We start from the raw sequence: 12827 nt of genomic DNA, 5'->3' as shown, positions 1-12827 counted from the left end.
TATGTATTTATGAATAAACATATTCTGCTATGTGAAGAACATTGGAATATGAAATATTAATATTTTATGTCGGGTTAGCACACTTAGAAATATGCGATCCGTTGTTTTTTTTTCTTCACTTTTCTTGATCCGTTGACTTCTATGGGGGAATACGTTATCACACGCACAATATCCTAAGTTCGGCTTTTTGCACGCATCGGGTTAACGCGTGAGCGAAAACAGTTTACTTTCAACTTGTAATATATATGTATATATATTTATTTTAAAAAAACATTTTCTTCTATGTGAAGAACATAGTATTTCTAACTCACTTCGGGTTTAGCACAGTTGGTCTTGGGTATTGGGTTGGCACGCAAGAGATGACTATTAGGTTTTTTACATTGCGCCCCATAGAAGTCTATGGACAGAAGTTAGCGCAGTCGCGGTATCTAAAGTCCCGAAGTTAACGCTTACGCTAACTTTTTAGTTTTAACTTGTAATATGCACACTAGCCCAGCTGCATAAATGTTTTACTTTAAGCACACCCTAGCTTTAATATACATTTATTTAGCTTTAACTTAACCTTTTTTAAATACTAAGGGCTAGATTACAAGTTGAGCGCAAAATATAGCTTCCGCAAAAGCGATATTTGCGCTTAACTTAGTAATACCAGTGCATGCAAATGTTCACTGGAATTACAAGTGAGGTGCAATGTGAACGCGACCTCATTTTCGCATTGCACGGAAGCATTGCGCTCACGAGAGTGCGCTTCCATAGGCTCCAATGAGAACTAGCGCAATGAAGGGGGTAAGTCACGCAGCTATGAGGAGCAAATATAAATATATATGTATATGCTTAAATACATATATATATATATATATATATATTTATGTGTTAATATGTGTATATACATTTACAGGGTACACACAGTCCTCATAAACCACAATGTAAAGGCACTTTTCAGTGCCATTTTTTTCTTTTCAAACACCCCCCGACCCGTCAACTTTAGCCCCCAAAAACTGCTTAGTGCAGTTATTTAAAAAAAATTAAAGATGCTACATTTTTTTTTTATTATTATTTTAATACAGGCACACCATTACAAATTGTGGGGACATTTGGAGCAGATTAATAAAATTAACCAGAGATCTGATCTCTGGATAATTTTATGAGCGCTTGTTGCTATCGCGAGCTCACGGTAGCAATAACCAGCCACTTGAAATTTATCACATGCCTGTAAATGGGTGAATATGCCAGTTTGTGGGCACGCAATAAATTTGCCCTCCACTTGTAATCTAGCTCTTTATATTTCTAACATGTTTAATTGCTTGGCCTTCATTGTTAATGAGCTTCGTGCTTCAGTTCTATATATTTTTTACTCATCATTTGATTCAAAAGGGCTAAACATAAAACTCTATATTATGCACTTGTTAGTTTCCTCGTCTCTGTTATATTGGCAAATTATGACCCTTGGTGTAATATACTCAGGGGCAGAACTACCAGGGATGCGGGGTGTCCCCAGCTTCAGTAAAAAAAATGAAGCTTTTTCTTTTCCAATAAAAAACGTTGACTTGACGCTGTGAATGTGATGTGATGCTTCACTAGGGTCTCTGTCTCTGACTACAGGGGTTAGTGTTTCTGTTTTACCCATTGGCCACACTGCGTCCGGGAACTTTCATCATGATCCCTGACTCTGAGCATGACTGACTGTGATTGGCTTTGGAGGTTGGCGCACCGCACGCACATTGGCTCCGCTTCTAACTGACTGCACGTGTAGTCTGCTCAATCGGCTTGTGACTGCACGTGTAGTCAGTGTGAGAGACAAGTGACGAGCAGAAGCAGCTGAGCGAGCAGGGCGGCTAGGGCTAGAGTCAGTGTGAGGCTGAGTGGCATTGTGGCAGGCTGCCAGGCTGATGAAATTGAACAAGTAACTGGAGTAGTGGACTGGACAGGTGTCAGGTGGTCAGTAGCGCAATGGCCGCAACCGGTGAGGCAGAGCGTTTTAGGGGAGTATCAGGGCCAGACCATCTCACAGACTGTATCACTTCCCAGTCACACACTACATATAGTGCTGGCTGGGGTGTTAGTAGGGACCTAAGGTCACCATCACCATAAAAAGCATGGCTTAGTGCAAATGGGCAGCCAAGGAGCCAAATCACTGCTGCATAGGTGTAATGGACAATCAATAACTGCATAACAACTCATTATACTACAAGATGCTTTTTTCCCTGCTAACATTAGATTTTCATATTTGGTAGCAGAACACTTTTTAATGGTTTTAATTATATTTAAATGGTCCAATTTCATACTACATTTGTGACATTGTATGTATATGTGTGTGTATTTATGCATGTATGTTTGTGTTTATGTGTGTATGTATGTGGCTGTTGTATGTGGCTGTGTGTGTATTTATGCATGTATGTGTATGTGTGTGTGTATATGTTTGTGGAACCAGCAGATTACAGACCTTGTTACTACAGCATGGGGGGGGTAAACAGTGTCACTATACAGTACCACTATATACAGTACGGGGGGGGGGGGCTGGACTATGTCACAGACTACTGTGGTCACTTTATAAAGTACTGGGACGGGTAGGGTCAGGGAAGCCATCTCACTGGCAGAATACAGACTGTCACTAACTCACTATATACAATACTGGTGGGTTAAACAGTGTCACTATATATATATACAGTAATAGGGGGTCAGACCATCTCACAGACTGGGCACCGGGTAACCACTTTTGCAGACATGTAATTATTATTATTATTATTCTTTATTTATAAAGCGCCAACATTTTGTGTGTGTGTGTGTGTGGGGGGGGGGGGTTCCTTCTTAGATTCTTGCACCTGGGCCCTGTGGTTTCTAGTTACGCCTCTGAATATACTGCAGGAAAGTTCTGCGGTGTGACAATGACATTTTGCCCAAAAAAGAAGCAGCTCCTGGAGTGATAACTACTGTATACACAAAAGAACTATTATGCCTTTGTTTCCTGTTTGAGTGTTTCTCTTTTGTGTTATCTTATGTATATAAATATGAACATGTGACTGATGGCGCCAGTCTCATAGCATTCACCTGTAGATGTATGCCTTGCTCAGGATGGCCTCCAGACGATTGTTGAACTCAAAAAACGCCATGTACTGCACAAAGAAAGAAAAAAGTAATATAACTGAACAGTTTCCATATTCTTTTGCAAATATTACCATCGTAAATATATCACAACACTAGGAAATTCTCCTTTGATTTCTCACGGAGAGGGGGGATTCACTTACCTTTAAAATGCGAGGTAAACGCAGAAGGGAACGGACACCAAGTTTAAAATACAGAAGATCCAAGGGAAGCAGAGAGATCAAATCCATCTATCAGTAAGCAAAAAGAAAGTAAGTAAGAAGTTTTCCTCAGGGTCTATTTTACTGTTCACTGGGCAAAATCACAGATAAGAACCAAAAGGTCAATCAAGTCTGTCCATATTTCCTTCTGAAGGGTAAGAATAATACTTAGCATTACCTTATGTGTAAACCAGTCTTGAATTCCCCTAGAGTCTTTGTCATTACTATTTGTAACTTGTCCGCTGCTCTGAGGCCGCGGACAGAAATCAACCCGATTGAATACGATTGGGTTGATTGACACCCCCTGCTAGCGGCCAATTCACAAGAACTGCTGGTGCAATCATAAATGCTGACAGTTTTATAGATGCATCATATCATGTCCGCTCGCACATTAATAAATAGGCCCCTCTGTGTAAAGCAAATTACTGCTGAATTATGTAAAGGTAATTGGTTCCTACAAGAGGAACAGTGTATAATGGTATTTGTACCCCAATAATGTAAAAAAAAATATATGCCTCAGCACTCGGATAATTAAAAAACAGTAAAAAAATCTTCCCAAAATTTTTTAAGGGCCCCCAAGGTATAATACGGATAAGATAATGCTAATTATCACAAGAGCGCACTTCCATAGGCTCAAATGGGAGCCTCGTTCAGATATGAATATATATTTATGTGTTAATACTGTATGTGTATATACACATATTTACAGATTAATATGTGTATATATATATATATATATATATATATATATATATATATATATATATATATATATATATATATATAGGCATGTACATATATATTTACTGGAAACAAACATAGACCGCAATGTAAAAGCAATTTTCAGTGCCGTTTCTTTTTTAACACCCCACTCCAACCAACTTAAACCCCCAAATACTGCCTAGTACATTAATTTTTATAGAAAAATAAAGATGCTGCAATCTTTATTTTTTAATAAACTACACTAGATAGTATTTTGAGGCCATAAATGTATAACTTTTAACTATATGAGAAAAACAAATAGTCAAAGGTTCTAGATTCTTGTGTGATGATTTTGCCACTACTAATATTATAAAAACTATGTATGTATTTACCTAATGCTCATAATACATATGTGTATAGAAGTACATGAATCCATAATAACCTACTGCCCTCTATCGTGAGGTCATGATCCATTGTTCTGGTGTTGCTATTCTGGTGAAAAATGATATCACAATTAGCTTTACTAAATTATTTAAATCCTTTAATGTTTGTATTATATCAGCTGTCTTACTTCTCTCATCTAAGCTACACATAGAGGCCTATTTATTAAAGGTCTGTTGGACCTGATCTGACAGTGCGGATCAGGTCCGACAGACCTCACTGAGGCCTAGATTTAGAGTTGGGCGGTAGCCGTGAAAACCAGCGTTATAGGCTCCTAACGCTGGTTTTGGGCTACCACCGGTATTTAGAGTCAGTCAGGAAAGGGTCTAACGCTCACTATCCAGCCACGACTTTTCCATACCGCAGATCCCCTTACGTCATTTGCGTATCCTATCTTTTCAATGGGATCTTTCTAACGCCGGTATTTAGAGTCGTGGCTGAAGTGAGCGTTAGAAATCTAACGACAAAACTCCAGCCAATAGAATGCGAGCTCAATCTGATTGGCTGATTGGATCAGCCAATCGGATTGAACTTGAATCTGATTGGCTGATTCCATCAGCCAATCAGAATTTTCCTACCTTAATTCCGATTGGCTGATAGAATCCTATCAGCCAATCGGAATTTGAGGGACGCCATCTTGGATGACGTCCCTTAAAGGAACCTTCATTCTTCAGTTGGACGTCGAACGAAGAGGATGGATCCGCGCCGGAGGTCTTCAAGATCAGCCGCTCGTCATCCGATGGAACAACATAGAAGATGCGGCTTGGATGAAGATGTTTGCCGGTCCGGATGTCCTATTCTGCCCGGATAGGATGAAGATTTCTTCCCGAAGATGGACTTCTTCATTTGCCGCTTGGATCCAGACTTCAGCCCGAGGATGGACGTCACTCTTCAGCCCCCCGCTTGGGCTTGGATCAAGACTTCGGACCCTCTTCTGGACCGATCGGTGAACCCGGTGAGGTGAAGACAAGGTAGGAAGATCTTCAGGGGCTTAGTGTTAGGTTTATTTAAGGGGGGTTTGGGTTAGATTAGGGGTATGTGGGTGGTGGGTTGTAATGTTGGGGGGGGGATTGTATGTTTTTTTTTTTACAGGCAAAAGAGCTGAATTCTTTGGGGCATGCCCCGCAAAGGGCCCTTTTAAGGGCTGGTAAGGTAAAAGAGCTTTGAACTTTTGTAATTTAGAATAGGGTAGGGCATTTTTTTATTTTGGGGGGCTTTGTTATTTTATTAGGGGGCTTAGAGTAGGTGTAATTAGTTTAAAATTGTTGTAATATTTTTCTAATGTTTGTAAATATTTTTTTATTTTTTGTAACTTAGTTCTTTTTTATTTTTTGTACTTTAGTTAGTTTATTTAATTGTATTTATTTGTAGGAATTGTATTTAATTTATTTATTGATAGTGTAGTGTTAGGTTTAATTGTAGATAATTGTAGGTATTGTATTTAATTAATTTATTGATAGTGTAGTGTTAGGTTTAATTGTAACTTAGGTTAGGATTTATTTTACAGGTAATTTTGTAATTATTTTAACTAGGTAACTATTAAATAGTTCTTAACTATTTAATAGCTATTGTACCTGGTTAAAATAATTACAAAGTTGTCTGTAAAATAAATATTAATCCTAAAATAGCTACAATATAATTATAATTTATATTGTAGCTATATTAGGGTTTATTTTACAGGTAAGTATTTAGCTTTAAATAGGAATAATTTATTTAATAAGAGTTAATTTATTTTGTTAGATTTAAAATATATTTAATTTAGGGGGGTGTTAGGGTTAAAGTTAGACTTAGCTTTAGGGGTTAATAAATTTATTAGAGTAGCGGTGAGCTCCTGTCGGCAGATTAGGGGTTAATACTTGAAGTTAGGTGTCGGCAATGTTAGGGAGGGCAGATTAGGGGTTAATACTATTTATTATAGGGTTATTGAGGCGGGAGTGAGGCGGATTAGGGGTTAATACATTTATTATAGTAGCGCTCAGGTCCGGTCGGCAGATTAGGGGTTAATAAGTGTAGTTAGGTGGAGGCGACGTTGGGGGCGGCAGATTAGGGGTTAATAAATATAATATAGGGGTCGGCGATGTTAGGGCAGCAGATTAGGGGTACATAGGGATAATGTAGGTGGCGGGGGTGTACGGAGCGGCAGATTAGGGGTTTAAAATAATATGCAGGGGTCAGCGATAGCGGGGGCGGCAGATTAGGGGTTAATAAGTGTAAGGTTAGGGGTGTTTAGACTCGGGGTACGTGTTAGGTGCAGACGTAGGAAGTGTTTCCCCATAGGAAACAATGGGGCTGCGTTAGGAGCTGAACGTGGCTTTTTTGCAGGTGTTAGGTTTTTTTCAGCTCAAACAGCCCCATTGTTTTCTATGGGGAAATCGTGCACGAGCACGTTTTTGAAGCTGGCCGCGTCCGTAAGCACCGCTGGTATCGAGAGTTGAAGTTGCGGTAAATATGCTATACGCTCCTTTTTTGGAGCCTAACGCAGCCATTCTGTGAACTCTAAATACCAGCGGTATTTAAAAGGTGCGGCCAGAAAAAAGCACGCGTAGCTAACGCACCCCTTTGGCCGCAAAACTCTAAATCTAGGCGTGAATGCGGAGAGCAATACGCTCTCCGTATTCAGCATTGCACCAGCAGCTCTTGTAAGCTGCTGGTGCAACGCCGCCCCTTGCAGATTCCAGAGGGGTGTCAATCAATCCGATCGTACTCATCGGGTTGAATTGTGGCGATGTCTGTCTGCCTGCTCAGAGCAGCGGTCTATAATGGTCTATAATTTGTAAGGTCTATAATGTATAATGTTAACATTGAGAAAGGCCGGGTAACGGCCGAAACACGTTTGTTGCTATTTTAACCGTGTTGGTCACTCCTGTCACCTGAAGCCGACGCTTCCAGTTATAGGACAGGAATACAGGGGAGTGAACCACGATTTTTTATTGTGTGTGGGTGTATGGTAAATGGGTCAGGGCTTTTTCCTGTTTTATTTAATTGTAACGATTAAAGTTTATTATTTTTAACGTTACTCACAGCAAGAGATAAGTCAGGTGTTCTTGCAGCTTGCTAACAAATTATTTAACTAATCAAAGGATTAACAGCACAACACTATTGCCTCTGAATATACCTATGCTCCATTTTATACCATCCCATTTTATTATATGCACCTTATTTTTAAAGTGATGGTAAACAATTTATTATTTTATACTGTAAACTACAACCGCTTGTATATTTTTTGTTTTTGTAAAATTCAAGTATATTAATTGTAAATTAACCGGACAATTGTTTTTTTTCTAATCTTCCTCTGCCCTCTGAGATATTTTCCCCTGCATCCGAGTGACATATAGTGGTACCATCCACTATATACATCACATTTGTTGCGTGCTCCCAAGATGTAGTGAATCATTGCACATGTTCTTATTTTAAAAGGCTATAGCTACAAGTAAACCTGAAAGCAATTATACGCTTGCTTTGCTGAAGGCGAAGGGAAACAGTGAATCAAGAATGAAACTCTGATTAACTGTTTACCCTTAAGTCACTCAGTCTCCACTTTAGAGCCAATACGCATGCGCAAGGACTGAAGAGGAGATCCGATGGAAAGCCAGAATTGCGCAATTATAGGATGTATTTAAAGATTGACAGGCATACTGTATATAAAAATGACTACTAGCACTAAATCAAAAGTGCTACTATATGTATTTTTTAGCCTAGTAGCAATTGCCAAAAAGTGAAGATACTGAGTTTGCCATCACTTTAAAGCTAACCCCCTTTCTACATTCTTAGTGAAGAGGCTCATGGGTACCTAGATTGGTTTTTTCATTCTCAGAATACAACAATGGGACATATTTTCATGATATCTGATCTAGAGCATAAATGAAATAATCTGATTAGTAACCATCTCTCTCGCCCATCAGCTGATTATTTCACTGGTGCTCTTCTTCAGATGTCATGAAAATCTAGCCTGTTGGTGTGCCATGAGGTCTGGAGATGAAAAAACTGACCTAGGCAAACAAATCTGGGTCCTGCATATTTCAATAGATTAATTAGTGCAACATTTTCTCTTAGAATTTCCAGCAGGTTTGCAGTGCATGCTTACAAAATCACAGATCGCATTCAGATTGCTTCTTGCGCTTAAAATATTAATGTACCGGTAACTAGCTTAAAGGAAAAAGAAGCAGCCACACATTTTAATCAATGGCAGACGGATTACCTTAAAGCGTTCTGACTTAAAATAATGTTGACGCATATCTTTTTTATCCATCTAGAGAAAAACAGAACATAAAGTAAGGGACAAGAATGTTTATGGTGTGGATACATTTTCTATAAGTAATATATGTGCTGTGCAGAAGGGTAAGAGAGTCATACACATATGCAGGTAAATAGAGTCAATCATGGCATAGCGCCTCCCCAATTATTGTCATTTAATTTACTTAAAAGGACAGTCAAGTCCAAAAAAAACCTTTCATGATTCAAATAGGGCATGTAATTTTAAACAACTCTCCAATTTACTTTTATCACCAATTTTACTTTGTTCTCTTGGTATTCTTAGTTGAAAGCTAAACCTAGGAGGTTCATATGCTAATTCCTTAGACCTTCAAGGCCGCCTCTAATCTAAATGTATTTTGACAGTTTTTCACCATTTTGACAGTTTAGTTCATGTGTTTCATATAGACAACATTGAGCTCATGCACATGAATTTCCTGAGGAGTGAGCACTGATTGGCTAAAATGGAAGTCTGTCAAAAGAACTGAAATAAGGGGGCAGTCAGCAGAGGCTTAAATACAAGGTAATTACAGAGGTAAAAAGTGTATTATTATAGCTGTGTTGGTTATGCAAAACTGGGGAATGGGTAAATAAGGGATTACCTAGCTTTTAAAACAACAATTCTGGTGTTGACTGTCCCTTTAAAGGGATATTAAAAACTTTGAGATGGTAATATAAAATGATAAGTCGTATATTTAAAAAAACTACAATATACTTTAATTATTTATTTTGTCCCTTTTTCATGTTAGAAATGGAAGTGCAGAACACTATTATATTCCACACAGTCATTGGCTGCACACACTAATGACCTATTTAAAACTGTCCCTAATTGGCCACAGCTCCCATTGTTTTATAGACCTTTACAGCTAATACATTTACATGTATAAGTCATTAAAGGGACATAAATCCCAAAATTGTTCTTTTATTATTCAGATAGAGCATACCATTTTAAACAACTTTTATTTCTATTATCAAATTTTCTTTGTTTTCTTGTTATCCATTGTTGAAAAGCAGGAAGGTAAGTTCAGGAGCGTGCACGTGGCTGCAGCATTACCATATATGGCAGCAGTTTTGCAAGAATGTTATAGCAAGAGCACTTGATGGCAGCACTATTTCCTGTCATGTAGTGCTCCAGACATGTGCACGCTACCTATCTAGATATCTTTTCCAGAAAATGACATGACAACAAAGCAAATTTGATAATAGAAGAAAATTGGAGACATTATTAAAATTGTATTCTCCATCTGAATAATGAAAGAAACATTTTGGGCTTCATGTCCCTTTAATAAGTCAGCACACCATAAGCAAAGTCTTCTTTGCAGTGAGTCTATTAAAGCTCGTTCTTTAATATCAACTGTAATATTAATTTGAACAAATCACATTTATAATTCTAGTACTAAGGAAAATATCCTCATGGACAAGCACGATGAAAAGGTTTACAATAGATTCTGTGTAGAATACTTGTATGTACAATAATATATTGACCTGACAAAGAATACATATTTATGAAATATTCTGACCACACAGTATAACTTTGTTTAAACAACAAGGTACAAAATGTATTACAATCCAAGATGGGAAACTAGCAGGGTTTACATTGTGCCTTATTTATAGACAGTCTTTGTTTCCTTCTATCAACAAAGTTATTTAATCTACGACTGATCAGCTCATTGGTCAGAAAGGCCCCATGTCCATAAATACAGCATAAAGACATCCTAACAATCTATATAATGACACAAAAATCAATAAAATACAATTATCATCATTCTTATTATAAAAAATAAAAAACTTAACATCTACTGTTACCAAGTCAATACCTTATTTAAAGGGACATAATACTAATATACTAAATCACTTGAAACTGATGCAGTATAACTGTAAAAAGCTGACAGGAAAATATCACCTGAGCATCTCTATGTAAAAAAGGAAGATATTTTACCTCCCAATCTCCTCAGCTCAGCAGAGTAAGTTCTGTGTAAAAAGTTATACTCAGCTGCTCCCAGCTGCAGGTAAAAATAAATAAATGAAGAAATGAACAGCAGCCAATCAGCATCAACAGTGCTGAGGTCATGAACTCTTTTACTGTGATCTCATGAGATTTCACTTAACTCTCATGAGATTTCATTGTTACACTGAATAGGGAAATAACATGAGAGTGCACGAGGCTCATCCTTTCAGCTGTCCCGGGACAGACACACTAATATGCTGCTTAGAAATCCTTTACAATGGGATGTGGCTACTGAGTAACTTTTGAGGTAAAATATCTTTCTTTTTTACATAGAGATGTTCAGGTGATATTTTCTAGTCAGCTTTTTACAGCTATGCTGCATCACTTTCAAGTGTTTAAACATTTGGGTATTATGGCCCTTTAAGGGCACATTATGCTTCAATTTTATTATACAGACAACTTCGATCACCTCAGTTAATCAATATGTTGATAATATCTCTCTACATTAAAACCTTTTGAGACACAAGTACAAAGGAAGAAATCCCAAAATGCTTCACGACTAACCAATAGCATCCCTGTATACACCTTTTCACGGTCAATTATTAGCCATTAAATCATGTTCATTAAAGGGACACTGAACCCAATTTGTTTTCTTTCATGATTCAGACAGAGCATGACATTTTAAGCAACTTTCTAATTCACTCCTATTATCAATTTTTCTCCGTTCTCTTGCTATCTTTATTTTAAAAGCAGGAAAGTAAATCTTAGCAGCCAGCCCATTTTAGGTTCAGCACCATGGATAGAGCTTACTTATTGGAGGCTTACATTTACCCACCAATAAGCAAGCATAACCCAGGTTCTCAACAAAAAATGGGCCGGCTACTATGCATCACATTCCTGCTTTTTAAATAAAGATAGCAAGAGAATGAAGAAAATTTGATAATAGGAGTAAATTAGAAAGTTGCTTAAAATTACATGCTCTATCTGAATCATGAAAGAAAACATTTGGGTTTAGTGTCCCTTTAATAATATGTGAATCTAAGCCTTTCATAGTAGGAGAGAAAAATTAAGTCTTTAATTAGATGGTAGAAAAATAGATACCTAAGCTAGAATGAGCTATCAAGTTAATCAACTTCACACATTTGAATACTAATAAGATGGCTATTTGTCTACTTAATTCATTAATCCATTTTGGAGGCCATTATAATGTATAAGGAAACATTCATATTTGATTTCCAAGGTTTTAATTGCCACTTTCTCTGCACATATTTTAAAGTGCAGGATGTGTGTACTGCTCAGTTTTTAACTGGGTTGATTCTATGCACACTTACAATGATGTCACCTCCACGTACAAACTCTAGTCGGACCTGAAACACGGCAATATCTAGTAGGTAGATGAGGTCACACAGGTAATCCATTAGCAACCAGTAATGGATATTACTGGGGGTCTGGTAGGGGAAAGCCCAGCGCACAGGTATCAACCAACAGTTCCAGTTCCATGCCATGACAACGAAAAACAGCCACAACACGTACATTAGATCTGTGGTAGGAGATAAATGGGCAGCTGTAAGAGATGGGACCAGGTGAGAGGAACTGTCTAAACATACGATTGGGGACACACTAACACCTTCAGTGAGGTTTGAGAATGATGGGGACACTAGTCTATTATACTTAACCCTTTGTACATGTTTAGCTACCTCTGTTCCCTCACCACCCCCATATTATCTATTTCATTCTTACTGGTCAGGGGGTCAATGCTGGATGGGAATTTGTATCTCTTGATGCGCTCACTCCATGGGCGAGTCTTGAATTTGCAGCACAGCATCTCACAGTAATGTTCATCCTCAGGAGGTACTGGTGCTGCCGCCACCTTCTCTTCAGCAGGGGCTGGTGGCGGAGGAGGAGGTGGTGCGGCAGCCTTTTTAGAGGGGGCTGAATAGAAACAACAAATTAACATATATACAAATATCAATATCTAGAAATAAGCACGTTGTATATACAAAGGCAGAATAAAACATATTAATAACCAGCACTAAACTCCCAGCCAGCACTAATCACATTTACTGTATATAACAAGGCAGCACGAAACATACTTACTGTCTATTACCAGCCATCACTAAACACAATTACTGCATATTAAATTCAGCAGTAAACATACTTACTGTATATTTACAGCCAGGACT

At 38.0% G+C, this 12827-nt stretch overlaps 1 protein-coding gene across 1 annotated transcript in view; it reads right to left on the bottom strand.

Annotated features, from left to right (window-relative positions):
* Positions 1–12827, bottom strand: part of CNGB1 (cyclic nucleotide gated channel subunit beta 1) — a 104115-nt gene that overhangs the window by 43337 nt on the left and 47951 nt on the right. The window contains exons 5-9 of the mRNA XM_053719525.1: positions 12385–12576; positions 11976–12184; positions 8644–8694; positions 3246–3332; positions 3049–3113 (exon numbers count right to left, since the gene is read on the bottom strand). Coding sequence (XP_053575500.1) covers positions 3049–3113; positions 3246–3332; positions 8644–8694; positions 11976–12184; positions 12385–12576 — 604 coding nt within the window. The remainder of the gene's footprint in view (positions 1–3048; positions 3114–3245; positions 3333–8643; positions 8695–11975; positions 12185–12384; positions 12577–12827) is intronic.

The sequence above is a fragment of the Bombina bombina genome, chromosome 1, assembly GCF_027579735.1.
Source record: "Bombina bombina isolate aBomBom1 chromosome 1, aBomBom1.pri, whole genome shotgun sequence".
NCBI lineage: Eukaryota > Metazoa > Chordata > Amphibia > Anura > Bombinatoridae > Bombina > Bombina bombina.
The sequence above is the reverse complement of the archived record's forward strand: the minus strand, read 5'-3'. Positions and strand labels throughout refer to the sequence as shown.